Source organism: Chenopodium album, chromosome 21 (assembly GCF_948465745.1).
Source record: "Chenopodium album chromosome 21, dcCheAlbu1.1, whole genome shotgun sequence".
Lineage (NCBI taxonomy): Eukaryota > Viridiplantae > Streptophyta > Magnoliopsida > Caryophyllales > Amaranthaceae > Chenopodium > Chenopodium album.
Genome location: NC_137854.1, coordinates 34,194,328 through 34,215,783, shown reverse-complemented (window position 1 = coordinate 34,215,783; position 21,456 = coordinate 34,194,328). Strand labels below are relative to the sequence as shown.

Below are 21,456 nucleotides of genomic sequence, written 5' to 3'. Positions count from 1 at the left end.
AAGTCCCACTACTTGCCACTCTTCTCTTCTCCATTCTCTTCTCTCTATTTCTCTACTGACTTCTCTTAGATTTCACTCAAACTCCCAATTCCCAATTTCAAGTCAATTAGACAATACTCTAGTGAAAGTAATTAAGAAAGTTAACTCTTAAGTAGAATGCGACTCTTGACTCTTTTAAAAAACAAGAAAGATAGAAAGATATGATTGAGCAAGGTGAAGTTTTCCAAAGAACAACTTCTATATTAATAGGAAGATAGTACATAGCTTGATCAAAACGCCACAACTTCCTCCACTTCCACCACTACTGTTGCACATCCACGCCACTTCTTTCCACCACTATCAAAGCTTCAAACGTGTCCTAAAAACCCAAGGCACTTTTGAACCTCTTAGAATCGATCAGTTTCTACGTGAGTGGTGAAGACTAAATCAACAGATAGTTGCGCAAGTTTAGGAAGTTAGTTTTTCTAATCTTTTTCAAAGATATTTTTCTGAAATAAAAGATATTAGTTTAAAGATAAAAGCAGAAAAGATATTTTCAGAAACCATATTTCCTATTTTAGCAATCAACAAAATTCACTACAACAAAATAAAGCAAAGGTAACAATGCAAAACCATTGCCTAATATAAAAAAAAGTGTTGCCTTGTAGCTAAGGCAACACATATGAGGCGTAATTTATGCCCCCGTTGTCTATTCATAAAGCAACACATTTTTATTCAAAGGCAACAATTTTGAAAGCCAAGGTAAAATGATACATAAGGCAACACTTTTACAAAGACAACAAATGAAAAAATGTTGCCATCAAAGGAGATAATTAAAAAATGTTTGTAAATGTTGTCACTCCCAAGCATTTGGTAGTTGGTAGGGCTCAAACTTGTGACCTCAAAGTCACAAGGTGAGTTCCCCACCAACTCTACCAAACTTGCTTTTATATATACTAGTTGTGGCCCCGTGCGCTTCGCACACGGTCCCCCAATGGTGGTGATAATTGTCCGTAAATTATGTATACGGTGGTATTGTGCTGTTACATGTTTATTATGTTTGTAAAGTGCCTAAATTTTGTATGTACTACCTCTGTTAGTAGTTATCTGCAACTTTGGAATTTTTTATATCTCACAAATAATACCCCAAAATTGCAGATAACCAATAAACGGAGGTAGTATTTAAATTATTACTGCCAATGTAATAAAGAAACATTGAAACCTAGAATAGCAAATGGCCTTTTCTAAGCTATGCTTCAATTATTGTTTGGGAAGTGTTTAAACTATGTATGCATTAAAATTATTATGATTAAAAGTAATTTAAATTTGCAATTTTTGCTAGATTTTCAATAATTTGATGTGTTGTCCAAAATAATAATTTTTTTAAAAAATTTAAGTCTAATACCACTAACTAATTTCATAAAAAAAACATCATATGAAAAACAAAAACAAGTAACATATATCATCATGTTAGAAAGAAGTAAACTAAAGCATGCTAAGTTTGATTTTTTACTAATACAAAATAAGATTTTCCTTAACAAAATAGTGTCAATTCATTTTATTAACCTTTTTTTTTCACTTGTCTTAAGTAAATTCATATCTCTTCTTCCTCATTGTTGTTGTGTACCCTCTATTTTCCAAAGCCAATTGCATTATTTTCCTTAAGTGGTCTTTCTCTCTCTATTGCTAATTGCGCTAATTTTCTTGAGTCATTTTTCTTAAATGGGAGTAACTATGGCCCACTACCTGGTATGGGCTAGAGTTGTCCATACCTCAATATAAAAAAATAAATAAATAAATAATTCCTATTTTTTCCCCTTTTTTTAATTTTTATTTTTTCCTCTTCATCTTCTTCCTCCCTTAAACCCTTTCCCCACCTCCACGGATAGCTCCCATTGCCGGCCAAACCTCCGCCCACCATACCTCCACCTCCGACAGCAACAATCTCAAAACCTCAAAGGCTCGAAGCCTCGAAGAACCTCATATAACAGAAGGAAAAACCACGGACGATGTGAAGGTCAACACTAACTACGAATTATGAACTCACAGTTCAAAAGCAGATTAGAAGATGCACAACTTCTTTACGACAGAAAAACCCGGCTTCCTTTCTCAACAATAAAGCAACAATTTCAAAAATAGGTGAATTCCCAAACCTAATTCAACAATTACTGAAGAATTCTACAAATTAGGAGAAAATCCAGAGGCAAAATTTTTTTGAGTTCGATCGAAGATTGACGACGTTAATTGTTTGTCGGTGCTAAGTTATTATTAAATTGTATACTGTTATTATTGGGTTGTATACTGTTATTATTGGTTTGTATACTGATATTTTTTATTTATATACTATTATTATGGTGTTGAATATTGTTATTAAAAGGAGATGGACTATTTTTTTACATCATGATAAGTAATACGCAAAATTATATTTTTGCCCCCGGTGTGGGCCCAACGAGCCCATACTTGGTTGTGGTCTCTCTCTCTCTCTCTCTCTCTCTCTCTCTCTCTCTCTCTCTCTCTCTCTCTCTCTCTCACATATTAGTTAGCCTAACCTTTTCCTAAGCTAATTGTATTTTTGTAAGATAATGGTCCTAATGTTCTTAAGTGATCCTTCTCTTTCTATTTTAAGTTAATTGCCTTTATTTTTTTTTTTTTACTAAGGTGATCATTTTAAGAGGTCTCTCTCACTCACTCACTCTTTCTTTCCCTCCCTATTCTAAGCTGATTGCCCTAATTTCTCTGCTAAACTAATTGCTGTTTTTTTTTAAGTAGTCTTTTTTCTTAAGTGATCTTTCTTTTCTTTAGCGATCTCTCCTCTTGAGTGATTTTATTTTTCTTGAGTGATTTTTATTTTTAAGAGATCTTTTTAAAGTGGTCTCCTCTTTCTTTCTAGATTTTAATAACTCTTTTTTTCCAAAGATGATTTCTCTTATTTTCCTAAATGATATTTTGTAAGCGGTCTCTCTCTTTTTGTTAAGTGATCTTTCTTAAGTTGCCTATCTCAAATGATCTTTCTTAAGTGATCATTCTCCCTCTTAAGAGATCTTTTTTATGTGATCTCTCTATCTCTCTCTCTCTCTCTCTCTCTAAAGTGTTTTTTCTTCAGAAATTATCTTAAGAAAACATAATTAGCCAAAATGGTCCAGCATCATCGTAAGTCTTTTCCATTGTCAATTGACTTGATTTTTTTAAAGTGGGCTCTTTTTTTCTCTCTTAAGCTAATTGCCATGTTATTCTTAAGTGATATTTGTTGTGTGGTCTTCTCTCTCTTGCATTTTAATAAGCCTTTTTCCTTGGTAAAAAGAGTGTTCTTAAGGTAATTGCCCTAACTTACTTAAGTGATACGTAGTATCTGTTATGTGGTCTCTCTCTCTCTCCTAAGCTAATTTCCTTGATTACCCTGATTTTCTTAAGTGATCTTTTTTAAATGGTCTCTTAATTTTTTTATATGTTCTTTATTTTTGTAAAAATGATCCTAGCCAACTTCTACATCGATTTTTCCTCACAAAAGAAGTGATTTTTCTTCTTCAATTATATTTCTTAAGTGATCTCTCTCAAGCATTTAGGAAGTCTTTTTCTTATGCTAATTTCTTTTATTTTATTAAGTGACCTTTCTTAAGTGGTTCCTTTCTCTTGAAACGACTCAATATTTCCTTTTCTATCTTACTTTAAAAAATAGTATTGAAAGTATTAATTTTGGTTTTGTTGATATTATAATTATATCCAAATTGTTTTATGGTTTTGTTGATATTATAAAGGCAATACATGTTAGCTTACCCCTTATTCTTAGCAAAGGTAATTGTGTTTTCTTAAGTTAATTGTGTTTTCTTAAGCAATTTAGTAAACCTTTTCGTAAGCTAATAATTGTCTTTTCTAAGCTGATTGCCCCCCCTTTTTTTTTCTTCTTAAGTGTTTTTTTCTCCAAAGCTAATTGTCCTAATTTTCTCAAGTGATTTTTCTTAATTGGTCTCTCTCTCTCTCCCCCCCCCCCCTCTCTCCCCTATATTTATTGACCTGATTTTGTTAAGAGATCTTTCTTAAGTGATTTCTTTCTCTTAAGTTAATTGTCTTTATTTTCTTAAGTGATCTCTTTCTTTTAAGCTAATTGTCTTTATTTTCTTACGTGATATTTCATAAGTAGTCTTTATCGCTCTCTTGCGTGCATTTAAGTAAGTCTATTTCCTAAACTAATTGTCCTAATTTTCTTAAGTTTTTTTTTTTTGCTTGTCTCAAGTCATCTATCTTTCCCCTAAGATAATTGCCTTAGAAATTTTTAAATGATCTCTCTCCCCCTATCTATAGTTCCTTAAAATATTGCCAATGCATGATATGCAAAAATATTCAACGTATTTCGTTGAGGTGATATTAATAGGATGGTGTAATAATATAGTTGTTTAATAATAAGAAATCAGCTCCATAAATTGAGCAAAACAATATGAAGAAATTATAGATTTATATAGACTATTATGCAATCCATATTAGAAACCAACCTACAAAATAAATAGGTATGCAATAGAGTAGTATAAATTTTGATTGCCAAAATCTAAATTATAATCCTAAAATAAATAATTTCACATCAAACAAATCCATCCATTTCAAATCTTGTCTTTACAACATCACCTTAAAAGAGGCGAAGTATACAAAGTATAATATTAGCACCATAGGTTACTCGATATAAAAAAACTTAACTATATAAATAATACCTTCACATAGTTTATGTGTAAATATGCAAATTTATAAATCATTGATTCGTCAAACTAAAATATGTTAAAGCACACTCATCGAACTCTCAATTCATCAATCCATCACCATAACTTATAAAATGGCAAATATAAAGTTTAACTGCAATAGAGCATTTTTTATATTTGTAACAATTAGAAATTGTTGAATAAAATTTAAGTGTCCTTATACCAGTATAATGCTGGTGTATACATGATTACCTAGAATATTGCATGAGCTAGGCTTGGAGCACCATCTTGTTAACAACGGAGTAACAAACATACTATTCATTTTTTCTTGGTTAGAATTATACTTCCATCACCTCAAATTAAGATGATAATTAGAGACGACTAATCACAGACGATTGAAAATAATGATATGAAACAGTAGAAAACTGCATCATAGATAATAAGGTTCACACCTAGTCCTTCATTATAAGTTACAAACAAATCTCAATGTTTTTTTGCAAACAGATGTCTGCTACAGAATATTTGTCCAAGAATCTAACTGATTTCCAGATAAATTAATCATTACTTCATTAGTTGCCTTTCTCAATTTGGGAAATCTAGCTCACAGCAACCCATTTGTTCTTACAAACTTGCAGCAAAGTAACCCCCTTGAGAAGATTAGTTATTTCCGGAATGTAGGAGTAAACTCTGACGCAGTTGCAAAGCAAGAAACTCATTGCTTCAGGATCTTCTTTCTACTTCTCTGAACTCATAGGTTTTTCAGCTCAAGCATTAGCCTTTTCAACAGACAAACAGAAATTTCCCTACTTTTACCTTACAGCACAAATTATTTATTTATAAAAAGATTTAAAAACTATGCAAATTACAGGAGTTAATTGGAGAAAAAATACCATAATTCACAGATAATACAAACGATAAAACTATGTTTAGAACAGGAAACCTGAGAATGGCCCCAATGCCAGTGTAAAGTAAGTGCTATGAGACATGCATTAATTAATTTCTTTTCCAGTTCACATCTAATGTTATTGTTTCTGGACTAAATTCTTCACAAATATCTTGAAGTGAAAATATAAGGAGATAAAAATCTACCTATATTTGAACCAGATACATTACTTTATATTTGTTTGATATAATAACAATGTGTGTTTGTAAGCAACATATTATATACAATTAAATTGTACACATCTAATTATTAACTGACCTTAAGTTTTGGACTTATTTCCTTGAGGAGCTTCTTATGGGGAAATTACTATCAACTTTTCAAAATAATATCAATTTTTTCAGATGGAAAAATGGTTTCTTCTTACTCCCTCCGTTTTTTGTTTTTATATGCATCACTTGGGAATGCACATAGTTTTAAGAGATAAATATAATATTGTGAGTGGGTGAATAAATTATTATAATAAAAGTATGATGGAGATCATGAAAGAGAAAGTATGTGAGAGAGTAGATATTTTATTATTTAAGTGGGGACATAGAAGAGAAAGAAATGATAAAATAATTTGAGTGGGGTTTAAAATAAGAGAGAGAAATAACAAAATATAGTATAACTTTACCAAATATAGAAGTGATGCATATAAAAAAACACCCATAAAAGGAAAGTGATGCACATAAAAAAACGAAGGGAGTACTTCTTTTCTTACAAAAAGCATCATTATTTCAACAAAAGCAGAAAATTTATACTACTTTATTCTGTAGATAATTAACAAAATACCTCATAATCTCATATGATTACTTTTACCTAATCCCTAACATGTAGGCTTACATGACAAGGAAGCATCGGCAAATGTAATAATACAAACTGAAACCGATGCAAACAACTTAGTTTTTCTTAATTACCCAAAAAATAATTTTTTTTTTTTTAAAAAAATTGATAGATTAATTTTGAATTCTAAAAGGGGCTTACCCTTGATAAGAGAACCATAATCTTCTGTAGGGTTATCTTTCCGTGCTTTTTAGATTTGGTTTTGAGTTCCCTTCCTTAAGCTCACTTAGGTCCAGTGTCTTGTTTAAAATAGCAAATGCAAACCATGCAATTACATATAATTACAAAATTGATTATGCAAACAAAACAGTATAAAGTGATTAATCTTGTTACTTCCTCTGTTCTTTTTTACTTGACCTGTTTCTTTTACCACGCTTGCCAATGTAAAACTTTAACGATCAATAACTTAAATTCTCCATTAGTAAAAATTATAAAAGTTATATATTATGATAGTTCTTATTGAGACGAATCCAAAAAGATCATATATGAATATATTTTTCCTTATATATTATTCACAAAAGACGGTTAAAGGAGGGGTGATGAATAGTGTAAAAGTCAAAGCGGGTCAAGTAATAAAGAACGGAGGAAGTATATGATTAACTGTTCTATTGTAACTTGTGGAAATTTTTCAAGGGTAGTGAAAGCAATGGCCCTCCACAATAGTGGGTTATCATAATCAATCTTCAGGTGACTTGTACTAAGTTACAAGGACTTGGGAACCAATATCAGCGATTCCGGGTCTGAATTAAATTTTCAGATTGTGATTCTCATGTCTGAGTATGGAATACCAAACACCGAGATTTTTTACGAGGCGAAAAGAATAGTCAAAATCCATTATTAGAATTATTGTTGCATTGCTAACAATCTTTCCCATAATTATGCCTAACCCTCAGGATAGATTAAAGATCAGATACCGTTATATGAATTCATTAGCATTCACAATCGAAATAAACACTCAAATCTATCGCCTTAAACCAAAATCAGTACAACTTAATGAAGAGTAAAGCAATAATACTTACAGGGGATAAACAAGACTAACCACAGGCCTGCAACAACACAAACAAACCTTATCTTAGAGATAATCACATCCAAAAAAAATATTGATAAATTAAAAAAAATTAACAATCATATCAAAATGGGTTTTGCTATACATATAAGCATTAAAAATTTCGGAATACAAGACAAAATCGACTGTAAACTTGTGGAGTTGGTTAGCAATGAAACAGAAATCCAAAAGTTTGAGCAAAAAATTGAGGAAAATAGGTAATTTTTTTACCAAAAAAAGGCGCAATTGGGTTGCCATTATTTGACCGAACTAAGATCATAAGCTTGAAACTCCCAAATCACACAAAAATATATCAAAAACCATTAAAAAATTACAACAGTGAATCAGAAAACCCATGATCTGAGCAAAAGATTGAGGTAAAGATGGAATCTTTCAACTACACCAACAATTAAGCTGCCAAAAAATTCTACATTTTGAATCAATTATAGTATGCTCCTCACTCTAAATTCACACAAGTTAACAAAATTACATGAAATCAAGCAATAATAATAGTCTAAAGTTTAAATCTTTCAATCAAATGAGTAATTATATTGCTGTAAATTGTAAAGATTAGTGCAGAAAATAGCAAATTCCGAGCATTTAATGGTAATTTAACAGAAAAAAAGGGAGGAAAGAAAAAGAGGGGCAAACCTAGCAAGAATATTGAAGTTCTGAAGCACAACTTTGAGAAAAGCAACACCCCCACTTCCTCCCACTTTTCTTGGCTAAAATATGTTCAAAGAAAATTACAAATCTACCAAATTTTGGATTAAGTGTACAAATTAAAGGTGTAAAGGATTTCTTGATATAAGAGGGTTATTTCATATGTGCATATTTACCATATGGGAGCTAGTACAGTAATTAAGAAAGAAGTCAACACTTGATAAACTATGACTTAATTCAGTATAACCTCTTCATTTTGACCATATTAACAAGACACACCCATTGGCCATCATTTGTGATTTAAATAAGAAAAATATCAACTTATCATAATTATTACTTACTGATACAATGATATTAATGGTCTAAAGTTGCATATTGACAAATGAGAAAGTCATACTAAGTAAACAAAAAGCTAAACATGCTTGACTCTGCCAAAAAGTAGTCAAGTTCTCCAAAGAGCATAAAACAACTAAAAAATAGATCTTAATGAGATAAATCACATAAGTGCAAGCACAATATATACCTATAAAATGCTGAGTCAGCTTCAGTTGCAACAACATTGGCTTAGTATTGATTTTCCTATTGCTGGTGGTCCATACAAAAGAAAAGCTATAAACTTCAATGTCAAATGGTGCACAGTCAATGTCAAAACTTAAGTACAACCTGTAAACATAATCAAATGGTGCAGTCATCAAGCTCTAAAATAATAGTTTAGCAATTAACCAAATGAAACACTTAAAACCCACTGACTGTTGTTCCTAAAAAAAATCAAAACAACCAGAAAAGCACAATTAGCAATTGCGACTGGAAACTTGAATGCCCGCTAACTGCCTCATGCCGAAAAGAGAAACACCTGTACACATAGTCAAACGACACAAAACCATTAATCTAAATCAAATGCAAATTAATCTACATATATAAACCCAAAAAATGCAGTAACCAAACTCTCATAAATTAATTAATTTAAATACTTAATATCACTAACCAAATGAGGCAATCAAATGACATCGCCATTACCAAAATCACGTTGCGGTACGTAATTGAGTTTGATCAAGCCCTCAATATCGAGATTGATCAAATCACCAATCTTCACAACTCCTCATCTTCTTGCTGCAGACCAACAACTAACAAAATGTATTGGAAACCCCTATATCTTAAAACCCCTAAAATCAAACACAATTGAAAATGAATATGAAAAATGAATTCTGTTTGTAAAAACCCTAGATCCACCAACCACCCCACAAACAAGGATCTGAAATCGTGGAACCCTAATGAGAATAGGTAATACCTTATCTATAATCTCACAAAATATATGAAGTTTTTTGAAAAAATTGAAGAGTAAGAGAGATTACCTTCGATTGCGCTAAAATTGAAGAATAATCCCACTCTAATTGCAGTATCAAAAGATGGAATCAAACCTGAAAGAACTCACAGCACGCTTCAATGGAAGTGAGAAAGCTCATAGTACACGAGTGGAGACAAGGTGAAAGCGCTTCAATGAAAATGAGAGATGAGTAGATGACAGAGTATTGTGCCACACATTAGAGGAGAGAGAAAATAAAGTTGGGGTGGAAAGGAATTGAGGGTAAAGCAAAAATGGCACAAATGTAGAATAAACCCCAAACTGAGGGTAATTTCGTCCGTGCACTGGCCTACTGTTCATAAGGAACAGTTCCGCCAAACTTCTCTCTTTTACATAATATATATATATATATATATATATATATATATATATATATATATATATATATATATATATATATATATATATATATATATATATATATATATATATATATATATATATATATAGGGGAGGGATCCGGTGAGAATAGGTTCATATGTGAGAATTCATACTTATATGAGAACTGATTTAAAATTTAGAACATATGAGTAAAAATTTAGAACATGTGAGTAAAAATTTAGAACATGCAAGTTAAAATTTAGAACACGTGACTCAAACTAAAATTCTGAACATATGAGTAATAATTTAGAACATTTGTGTGAGTAATATGTTTAGAACATCTGATTTAAGAATTAGAACAAGTGATTAAAAATTTATAAAATTTGCTTTATGAAATTTTAAACATATGAGTAAATTTAGAACATCTGATTTAAGATTATGAACATGTGAATAAAAATTTAGAACAAACTGATATAGAATATAGAAAGTGTGAGTAAAGAATTTAGAACATATGTGTAACAAAAATAGAACATACGCTTTAAAATCTGGAACATATAATTAAAAATCTTAGAACACACGTTTTATAATTTAGAACATATAAATTAAAATTTTGGAACAAGTTATTTAAAATTTATGACATCAAACTTAACTAATTTATGGTTTAGAACATGTGAATACTAAATTAGAACATTTGATTTAATTTAGAACACCTAAGGAAAAGTTTAGAACATCATATTTAAAATTTAGAACATACGAGTAAAAATTTAGAACATAAAGAGTGTTCTCACATAAGAAAAATTCTCATATAAGAAAAATTCTCACGAGAGCCTTCCCCTATATATATATATATATATATATATATATATATATATACATACATACATATATATATATTTATGTTCGTTGTCTTTTTAATATAAATGTTGCTATAGATGGCAACATAGATATTAATGTTACATTTTTCAAACAATAGTTTTGTTATTGTTATCGTTATCTTTTCATGCAACAATTATTATATTTGTTGTCTTAGACAAGAAAAAGGTAACACTTTAAGCGACTGTTGCCTTATATAGTCTAGAGCAACAATTTTTTTCTGTTACTTTAGTTCAAGGTAACAAATATATATTGTTGTATTAGATTATTAAGAGTAACATTTCTATAAGTGTTGCAATCTTAAGTGTTGCCTATTCTCATTTTTTTTTGTAGTGATTCTATCTTTTTGACAAATTCAAATCGCATTCCATTTATCATCAACTCCTAATTAATTTCACTTACATAAAACCTAAAACATGAAAATATTTTAGACTTTAATTTCTCTAAGAAGTCTCTGCTCCGAGTCTTCTTTCCTTAGCTTCTGCTCTGAAGCTTCAGTTCCTTCACAGGAACACTACAACATGTCTTTTAATCTTTTAGCTCTTGTTCCTTTACCTTGAGTTAATCCTGCAACTTATCATAAGCAAACTACAAAACTGATCAAGGCATAATTATTCCTTTTATTTGTCTTGTGTTATCATCAAAACATCTAGGGCAACATAGGTTATAATAATGTCCTTCTCAAAAGAAGGAGTTTATCTCCTTCGAAAGACAAAGTTTTTTCGATCTTTTTCGAAAAACAGGGTTTTTCGAACTCTTTCGAAAGAAAAGGTTTTTATTTGCGCTTAATATGGTCTCTAGTTGTGTCGGGCTATGATTTATTATTGTTCGGATTCGGGGTACAAATCAGCACAAGAATTTTCTCTCTCACAATCAAATTATAAAGCGATGACGGATCCTCTCAAAAAGTTGTATGAGACAACGAATCGAGAATGTGCTGAATTGTTATTTCTATGTATTTGGATTAATTCTTGTTTAATTTTATCGTTATTGTCAAGATGTCGTATGGCTTTCATTAATGAAATTTAGTGTCCTTTACGACTTCTTTAAACAAAAAATAATAGAAAATATAAAATTAAATACAATAAAAATAAAAAATAAAAAAGTAGATGGAAAACAAGAGGTCAACAAAAGAAAAAACAACATTATATTTTGTTTGTACTCCGTATTAAAACAACACTCAGCTCAGTTCTTCTGAGATTATTATTACATAGAACAAAATTTATAAGCATATGTAAAGTTGGGAGACACAACTTCAACTCATCTTTAGTTCTTTACCCAATGACAATAATAATAATAGCATTAAAAAATCTAATTCACAGAACCACAAGTTTTTCTAATCTCTCCATGGTGGCCAGTAAGGACTCCAATTCTAGCCATCTTGACCATGGCGGGACCGAATTCGTTCAAAAATTGATAGGGACTTTTGGCTAGCCCCTTCACAATGCCTTTAGTTAGACTGTTAGAGGACTTATAGCCATGTTTTGGTCAATCTCTAGAGTGCCATTGTGTGCTACTATTTGCTTGTAATAGGCATTGTCCATCTTGAAATGACTGTTTGGAGTTTGGTCAAGGAATGCCTCCTCGTCGCTTTGACTTTTAAGAGGACATGTGTTTCGCAAGACTTTGAGAAGTGATGAACTTATGGTTGGATCTGGTTTATGGGTACCATGAAAGTTATACAAACGTTTTTTAAATGAGTGACAGTGTGCAGTTCCTGCAGTATGTCCACCTGTAATTTTGTAACGATGAAAGATAGTTATTTATATTAATTTAAAAACCGTACGTTCATATAACTGATTAAGGTACTTGAGATTGTGTGTTTAGATATATAAATACCTAGAAGAACAACAAAATCACGCTTATTAAGCCCTTTCTTAGCAAACAATTGAATGGCTTTATGAACTGGAATTGTTGGAGGTGGAAGGATTGCTTCTGCTTCTTTGCTTAAAGATACACGTCCATCTCTTCTTCCGGTTTCAACTTCATACCATTTTCCTCCGCCCTTCACATATTACGTATATAGCAATACACACACACACACAATTACTTAATCATATTATTTAAATCATAAGTAGTTGTACTTTGAAAGTATGAAAAGAAGATAGAACCAAATATGTGAATAAAAATTAACTTACTAAGAAAACAGCAGCCCTAGCAGCTATAACAAGAACATCAGTACAAGAGACAACTCCTGGGCAAACTTTCTCCACGACCTTCTTAATTTCACCAACATCCTCAATTCCACCAAGACGTTTATTTACTCGTGCCATTTGCTCAGTATGTTTTCCCTCGAGCAAAATTGATGCATCACAACCCTTTTTCAATCAAATTAATTTTTATTACAACATCAAAATCTTGAACATATGCATGCATGTGTTTTAATTAAATTGACAAACAAAATAATTCATTCAATTTAGTTTGGCCACATACCCTAACAAAGCAGTCATGAAATGATAGACGAATCAGATCAGACACAATATCAGGATCTTCCCTGATCTTTTGTTGAATGACTTTATAAATGACTTCCTCGATATTGTGTGCTCCACATTTCCCATTGTAAAACCCAACCTTTAGCTTATCATTTCCATAACAATGACCAACAAGGACCATTAGGATGAGCCCAAGAGGAAGCATCAAAGAGGACAAAGCGAGCCTCATTTTTTATTTTATTTTTTTGCCTTAATTTATATTTACTATCTTAAGTATGATTTGCATGGTTTGTTGGATGTCATAGGTATTTATAATGAAGCCAAAGCTTTAATCTTCTAAGGAATAAGGCCATCTAGGGCTGCTGGACGTAAAAGAATCTTATAGTAGCTGGACTTATAATTTGCATGGTCTTATTTTTGGTTATTTTAATCTTAGACAAGGTTGTATTCTTGTAATATACGAAGTATATTGTTATAATTATGTTGGACCGACGTGAACAAATACATAGATTGATTTGATTATACTAACTAACAAATAATTAAAGCCAATAAGTGCTCCTTTGTTAACAGCTTCACATTCGTATTTTCTACAACAGTATTATTTTACTGAGTTAATTGTTCTTATTATTTATTAAACTTGGATTATGCACATGCATTCGCTATGCCTATAATTGCTATTATTCTATATTTCTATATTGTTTGGGCTATTTTTTTTATTTAGTCGTGATGCATTATTATATTTATTATATGCTAAAATTGTTCAAAACTTAGCCATCATATATAATAGATTAATCAAGTATATATTCAAGTGATACGGAGTACGAATTTGGGTTTTGAGGAAAGAGGGGTGTAAAAATTGAGTTAACATTTGGGAGCGAACGTTTGGATGAATTGGATCTTTCACCATTAAGGACCTTGTTTATTCCCCCTAACATTAAGGTCATTTTACGTTCAACTACTTTTTACTTATTTTAGGGAAAAAAAAAAAGATAAATCACATTAAATTATATCAGATCAGAAAAAATAAGTTCACTCAATATTGAGACTTTATTTTTTGTGAATTTATTATTAAAAATTTAGTTTACTTCAGTTCACTTCTTTTCGGGTGTATTATCCCAGTTACAATGTTTGGTTCGTTGTGTTGTGGGCCATTATAATGTTTGTTTAATCAAAGGGATTCTTTAAAGGAAATTGCATTGTAATTTTGTAACCATAGTTAACAACCTAAATTCAATTCTAAATTTTAAACTTGACTTTAATGTAAAGAGTAATACAGTATTTTGTTGCTCCCTCCGTAATTAAATAAGTAAAATATTTCTCTTTTACATGTATGTCAATACAAAACTTTGACCAATAATATCAATAAGTAAAAATATAACAATTGAATAATAATGAACTCTTTATTGATGAGACGATTCCATAATCAAGTTTCAAGAAGATTATATTTATTTATATGTATGAATCACAAACATTAGTCAAAGTGAATTAAATGAATAATGCAAAAGATTAAAATGTTTTACTTATTTAAATACGGAAAGAGTCATGTACTAAATGTAACTCAACGCCTATACATAAGGGCACATCTTATGTCCTCTGGATAGATCATCATCACATGTCATCGAGCCTATTACTTTCGTCTAATCTTCTGTGATTATGTTGGGAAAATTGAGGTGTTTGATCATCATCAAGAAGTCATTCAGAATTTCAGATCAGAGATAGTTTTAATTTGGAAATTTTGCAAAAAAACTACATTTTAAATCTTGTTTTTTGCATTTAACCACCTTTTTAAAAAAATGTTGCAAAAAACCACCAATTTTAAAAATTTTGTTGCAACTTACCACCAATTCAATGTAAAACAATTGATAAATTTGGCTAAAAAAGTGGTAATTTGCAACAAAATTTTTAAAATTGGTGGTCATTTGCATCATTTTTTTTTAAAAGGTGGTTATTTGCAAAAAACAAGATTAGAATGGTGGTTTTTTGCAAAATTTCCTTTTAATTTTATGCCTCCTAAATGATCAAATTAATTGAGTTAATTGTATAAAACAATAAATTTGACAATTTTTAGGAAAATCCACAAGAGTAAAAACAACAATATTTTTTTCTCTGTGTATTAACATCCCTTAGGAAGGTTCCTCTGAGATTATTATTATTACATACCACGTATAAGAAGTTTCAACATAAAAAATGTTGCAAAAGTGGAAAATACAAAATCAATTCATCTTTATCCAAATTGTAGTGTGGTGAATGAAATCTTGTCCATTAAATGAGATACTCTAATTCACGGAACCACAAGTTTTTCTGATCTCTCCATGATGGCCCGTAAGGACTCCGATTCTAGCCATCTTGACCATGGCCGGACCGAACTCGTTCATAAATTGATAGGGACTTTTGGCTAGCCCCTTCACAATGCCTTTAGTTAGAGGACTTATAGCCATGTTTTGGTCAATCTCTAGAGTACCATTGTGTGCTACTATCTGCTTGTAGTAGGCATTGTCCATCTTGAAATGACTATTTGGAGTTTGGTCAAGGAATGCCTCATTGTCGCTTTGACTATTGAGAGGACATGTGTTGCGCAAGACTTTGAGAAGTGATGAACTTATGGTTGGATCTGGTTTGTGGGTACCATGGAAGTTATACAGACGTTTTTTAAATGAGTGACAGTGTGCAGTTCCAGCAGTATGTCCACCTGTAAATTTGTAAGTAATTAATTTAGCTTAAGCAAATAATTAAGAGCAACTTATAGATTTGTTATTTTATATGTGACTCTTTGAATTTACTTAAAAGAATTTTGCTTAAGAAAATGTATTCGTTAATATATAAATACCTAAAAGAACAACAAAGTCACGCTTATTGAGCCCTTTTTTGGCAAATAATTGAATGGCTTTATTCACAGGAATTGTTGGAGGAGGAAGGATTGCTTCTGCTTCTTTGCTTAAAGATACACGTCCATCTCTTCTTCCGGTTTCTACGTCATACCATTTTCCTCCGGCCTTCAAATATTACATAAATAACAATCGCACATACATATAATTAGTTAATTGTAATAACTAGCGTAATATGTAGGGTTGTTTTTTTTCGAAAATGTAAAATATAAAAGAATTTACTTACCAAGAAAACAGCAGCTCTTGCTGCTATAACAAGGACATCAGTACAAGAGACAACTCCTGGACAAACTTTTTCTACCACCTCCTTAATTTCACCAACATCTTCAATTCCGCCAAGTTTTTTGTTTACTTGTGCCATTTGCTCGGTATGCTTTCCCTCGAGCAAAATTGATGCGTCACAACCCTTTTTCAATCAAATAATTAAATTAGCATAGAATTTAAAAAATAAAAAATTGTATATTCTTAAGTTTTATGCAATTCTTTTTAAAAATAAAAAATCATTATTAATCAAATACATACCCTAACAAAGCAGTCATGGAATGATAGACGAACAAGATCAGATACGATATCAGGGTCCTCCCTAATCTTTTGCTGAACTACTCCATAAATGACTTTCTCGATATTGTGTGCTCCACACTTGCCATTGTAAAATCCAACTCTTAGCTTATTGTTTCCATAACAATGACCAACAAGGGTCATTAGGATGAGCCCAAGAGAAAGCATTAAAGAAGGCGAAGCAAGCCTCATTATTATTATTATTGTTTCCCTTAATTACTATGTTTTATTATTAATGTGTTTTGATAGGTTTGCTAAAATGTCTTATTTATAGTGAAGCCAAAGCTTTAACCTTCGGAAGAATATGGGGCATCTAGGGCTGCTGGACGTAAAGAATCTTGTAGCAGCTGTACATGCTTATAATTTTCACGTTCTTATTATTATGTTGGTAAATAATAATCATAAACGGTTGTTGTAAGTATAGTTTTTATTATTTTTGCTAAAATTGGACCGACGTGAACAAATACATAGCTTGATTGGTTATAGTAACAATGAATGCTTTGCAAAACTATGATTGATTAATCCCTAGTAGAAACTCGCTTTTGTATTTTTCTAATAGATTAGTGTATTATTATATATACTAGGTTAATTAATTGCTCTTATCGGTTAAACTCGGATTATGCACATGCACTCGCGATAATTACAACGTTAATTATTTGGGTTTTGTTTAATATTGCATGATATATTATTATATGTTTAATTAGTTCAAACTTAGCCATCTTATATAATTGATCAATTATTTGCTGATACGAATTTGTGTCTAATGGAGAAAGGAATGATTAAAAAACTTTGAGACATTGACTAACTATATAACACCTTCCCTTAGCTTAACCAAACAAGGGTTATAAATTATTGGGCACTTATAATAACACACAAAGGACAGATATTAAAGCCTACTATATTACTAATAGGCTTATTTAATCGTCCATGATAGATGTTGCACAACAAACTCCTATGGCAATGTGGCCAATTTCTATCACAGTATATCTACTCTTTTTATTGACATGAAGTTTACTAACATAATCTCTTCTTTCCTAAATAATACTTCCTCCGTTTTCTTTTACTTGCAACACTTCCCTAAAAAGAAAATGTCACAATACTTGCAACACACTATAAAAGGAAAGTTACTTTAGGGAAAAACTATACTATATCCCTTATTTAAAGCACATGGCCCACTGAATTACACTCCTAACAACCACTCATCCTATTTTAAAGTTTATTATATCATGTAAATCCCACCTTTCTTAATTACCGCGCTAAAGAGTGTGTTGCATCTAAAAGAAAACGGAGGAAGTAATTGACACTTTTGATTTTTTCACTATACAAAATAGGTATTAATATAAAGTTTCATAATATTAGCTTTTAAATTTTTTTTTGTTCATTTTTAATCATACATTTATATCTAAGATAAAACCAGTACATTAGTATGTGTGTCAAATCTAACTGTATCACTTATTTAGAAATGGAGGGTATTTGATTTGTATGTTGGTCCTCTAATTCTAATATGGTTTTAGAATGAAGTCTAACTTGACTTGTATGCTCGAGTTGTCAATCCTTATTAACTTCTATTGTCCCTTGTGAGCCATTTAGAAATAAGCTTCTAACCAAATTTGTGCTCTACATGCATGTGCATGGTTGATTGGTTTTCTTAAGATTGCATTGAGGTGGGGATATGAGCAAGGCATAGCAATAGTGGTGAGCAGTTTTATCAAGGAATGGATGATAGAAAACCTTCAAATATTTGATTGGGAATTGAGCTCAGAAGACCACCAGAAGATTGGTAAAATCCCACAAGCTAGAACATTGACTGGATGGGATTACCTTTCACCCATTGGGCCTTACCACACATTCGAGGAGCTTTGGGATGGAGATCTTTAACAAAACTTTACTAATAAATAAGCATGTGGCATATTGCACTTGATGTCTTACAATTATTGTTATGTTATGTTACAATTATTGTTATGTTGTGTAACTTACAAATTTACAATTGTACAAGGCTAAAGAGGACAAGATCGGCATTATAATTATAGTTTGAATACTGTTCATTGGCCCTAATATGAAAAATGCTAATTATTATTGATAATGAACTTATAACATATTGATAAAGATGTCATGTAATATGAAATGAGCTTGGTAACTCAATAAAGAGAATAAGAATTTGGTCACTTGTATGTCTTGAAGGAACTTCATCATATTGAAATCAATTGGTGATAGTAGAAGTAATTCTTCATACTGATAAACTGATTTTTTTTTTTTCCTATTGTAAGATGACTCATGTAAGAATTTGTACACAATGTCGTTCTAACCTACTTTTGAATAGGCATATAGGATATTGATTGTGGTCTAGACTCAACCAATCATGCATGACTAAAAGATCAAACATATGATCATGAAATGGGCAGCATCAATTGATCAATTGAAAGTTGTACATGCACGAATCCAAATTAAAATGTTACATGTGTCCTCTGTTACTCTCACATGTTAGCAACATCACATCTAACAAATCACTTTCAATTTCACTCCAACATTAACGTGGCATTTGGTTCCCACAAAATACAACCCAAAAAGATGGAACTTGTATTCAAATACCCCACAAACTTTTGATCATCAATAATAAAGACACTACACCCAGCTTACTAAGCTACTCTTACTACAACACTAAACAAAAAACAGGGGAAATTTTGAGAAGTAGAGAAAAAATATACATGGCAAGTGAGGCAACTTCACCAAAAATTCCAACAATTCAGCTAAGCCATGGTGGAGTGTCAATGCCAGTTTTGGGTCTAGGCATGGCCCCGAACCCTCCGGTACCCAACGAAGTAACAAAAGATGCCGTGTTAGACGCGGTGGAAGTAGGCTACCGGCACTTTGACACGGCTACCATCTATTTCACTGAAAAGGCTCTAGGGGAGGGCATTTCTGAGGTGCTTAAACGTGGGATGGTTAAGTCAAGGGAGGACCTCTTTATCACTTCTAAGTTGTGGGTTAGTGATGGACATCCTAACCTTGTTGTTCCTGCTCTCAAAACTAGCCTACAGTAAGTTGTTCCTTACACTTCAAACAACTGTTTTTTTTTTTTTTTTTTTTTTTTTTTAAATAAATTATTGTATGATAGATTAAATTTGTCGTCCCTAAATATTAGAACACATATGATTAAAGTTCATTCTAAGGAATTTGGTTGAAATTATATGATTATCTTCCCTTAGATTGATTTAACATTTATGTCAAAAGAAACGGATCAAACTAGGTTTTCCCGAGAAAATACAAGTTGATCTTTGAGATTGACAATTTTTGTTAATCACATGACATTTTTGTAAATAAATCAAAAACTTTTTCCTTAAAAACGGGCCCCACAATTATAATGACTAGATAAATATTTCATTTTTATTTACCGAAATGCCATGTGATGAACAAACAATTTTTGTTTTTCACAAAGATTGATCTGGGTTTCCTTGTTTTTCCCAAAGAATATTAAAAACCAAAATTAAGATGTGACATATTATAAACGAGTAGTTCATTTAGGATGGGAGGGAATACAACATTAGTATAACCTAGCCTTTATTGATCTTGAAATAGTATATGTAACCAGTAACTACTTCATATTATTGTTGGAATACAACATCATCAGTATAACCTAGCCTTAAATTATCTTGAAATAGCCTTAATTTTCCAACAAATGAAGGTAGCTTACATTATTGTTTCTATCCTTTATACAGGAATATGAAATTGGACTATTTGGATCTATACCTTATACATTGGCCTGTAAGCGCCAAGCCAGGACCACCAGCCTATCCCATTAAGAAGGAAGAATTCCTTCCTTTTGACATCAAGGGTGTGTGGACTTCCATGGAAGAGTGCCAACGACTTGGCCTCGCCAAAGCCATTGGTGTTAGCAATTTCACCAAAAAGAAGCTTAAACAGCTTATGGCAACTGCAACCATACCTCCTGCAGTCAACCAGGTGAGTCCTCTATGTTATACTTCGTAATGTATTACTCCCTCTGTCTCAAAATAATTGCTCGCATTTGTGTTACAAGGCCACTAGCCTACATGCTTCAAAAATGCAATGTGATTTGTTTTTCTTTGAATACATATTACATTATCACAAATACACAGATTTATAGCTAAAATTATCTAAAGATTGCTTCATAAGATCAAAATAACAATGTTTTACTGTCAAAATTTATGTAAAGGTGGAAGTTAACCCTACATGGCAACAAAAGGAACTAATAGATTTCTGCAAGGAGAAAGGAATTATAGTAACAGCATACTCGCCGTTGGGTGGCCCTCTTGGCGGGCACAACGGAGTAATGGGATCCGATATACTCAAAGACATAGCAAAGGCTAAAGGAAAGAGTGTTGCTCAGGTACTTTTTCTTCATATCATCATGCATTGGAGTAGTTAGGCTCTCTTATAACATCTTATTAGGTCCTTTATACTAAGAAGTCCCCTAACAAGTTATTGTTGTAGGTTGCACTGAGGTGGGCATATGAGCTTGGCATTACAGTCGTCGTGAAGAGCTTCAATAAAGACAGGATGAAACAGAACCTTGAAATTTTCGACTTTGAACTGAGCTCAGATGACCATGAGAAGATTCGTCGTATCCCACAAGGCAGGACATGTGATGGACTGGATTACACTTCACCTTTAGGTCCTATATATACAATTGAGGAGCTCTGGGATGGCGAAAGCTAAGATTGCCATAATTCCTAGTCATAAGCTCTTGCTTTCTCTGTTCGCAATTTAGGACTGTCTAAAACTCGCTTTCTCAAGTGTTTAGTAATCAATATATCTAAGAATAAGCTATGAGCGAGTTGATTAAGGTAATTTTCAAATGATCTGTGGACTATTGAGCAGTTTGTAAGTAATTTTGCAAAATGTTGATTG

The 21,456-nt window shown here is 31.7% G+C and overlaps 2 protein-coding genes, 1 long non-coding RNA gene and 1 pseudogene across 7 annotated transcripts; 1 reads left to right on the top strand and 3 right to left on the bottom strand.

Annotated features, from left to right (window-relative positions):
- Nucleotides 1-5,074: 5,074 nt before the first annotated feature.
- LOC145602444 (uncharacterized) lies at nucleotides 5,075-9,797 on the bottom strand. 5 transcript variants are annotated; one of them, XR_014104556.1, is made up of 5 exons: nucleotides 9,123-9,797; nucleotides 8,661-8,990; nucleotides 8,126-8,199; nucleotides 7,449-7,475; nucleotides 5,075-5,406 (listed from the first exon to the last, which is right to left on the bottom strand). It is a non-coding gene; the product is annotated as an uncharacterized LOC145602444 (long non-coding RNA). The 5 variants fall into 5 exon arrangements; XR_014104555.1 differs by having other exon boundaries at nucleotides 5,075-7,475; XR_014104554.1 differs by having other exon boundaries at nucleotides 5,075-8,199; nucleotides 9,123-9,247; nucleotides 9,490-9,796.
- A 1,954-nt stretch (nucleotides 9,798-11,751) lies between these two features.
- LOC145602952 (peroxidase 57-like) lies at nucleotides 11,752-13,355 on the bottom strand (annotated as a pseudogene).
- A 2,025-nt stretch (nucleotides 13,356-15,380) lies between these two features.
- On the bottom strand, nucleotides 15,381-16,765 carry LOC145602845 (peroxidase 57-like). The gene is made up of 4 exons (XM_081659000.1): nucleotides 16,534-16,765; nucleotides 16,238-16,417; nucleotides 15,954-16,119; nucleotides 15,381-15,815 (listed from the first exon to the last, which is right to left on the bottom strand). Exons 1-4 carry the CDS (start codon nucleotides 16,759-16,761, stop codon nucleotides 15,403-15,405), a joined length of 987 nt encoding a protein of 328 aa, XP_081515126.1. The 5' UTR covers nucleotides 16,762-16,765; the 3' UTR covers nucleotides 15,381-15,402.
- Nucleotides 16,766-19,201: 2,436 nt separating this feature from the next.
- On the top strand, nucleotides 19,202-21,439 carry LOC145601437 (non-functional NADPH-dependent codeinone reductase 2-like). Its single transcript, XM_081657457.1, has 4 exons — nucleotides 19,202-19,606; nucleotides 20,286-20,529; nucleotides 20,762-20,935; nucleotides 21,040-21,439. The coding sequence occupies exons 1-4, from the start codon at nucleotides 19,275-19,277 to the stop codon at nucleotides 21,262-21,264; spliced, it is 975 nt and encodes a 324-aa protein (XP_081513583.1). The 5' UTR covers nucleotides 19,202-19,274; the 3' UTR covers nucleotides 21,265-21,439.
- Nucleotides 21,440-21,456: the final 17 nt, after the last annotated feature.

Bases quoted from the DNA above. Each gene is read 5' to 3' on its own strand.
- LOC145602845 (XM_081659000.1), bottom strand. From the start codon at position 16,761: ATGAGGCTTGCTTCGCCTTCTTTAATGCTTTCTCTTGGGCTCATCCTA. The intron at 16,418-16,533 runs GTATGTATTTGA...TGATTGAAAAAG, and splicing joins TCCATGACTGCTTTGTTAGG to GGTTGTGACGCATCAATTTT. The intron at 15,816-15,953 runs GTATTTATATAT...ACAAATTTACAG, and splicing joins TGACTTTGTTGTTCTTTTAG to GTGGACATACTGCTGGAACT.
- LOC145601437 (XM_081657457.1), top strand. From the start codon at position 19,275: ATGGCAAGTGAGGCAACTTCACCAAAAATTCCAACAATTCAGCTAAGC. The intron at 20,530-20,761 runs GTGAGTCCTCTA...ATTTATGTAAAG, and splicing joins TACCTCCTGCAGTCAACCAG to GTGGAAGTTAACCCTACATG. The intron at 20,936-21,039 runs GTACTTTTTCTT...TTATTGTTGTAG, and splicing joins AAGGAAAGAGTGTTGCTCAG to GTTGCACTGAGGTGGGCATA.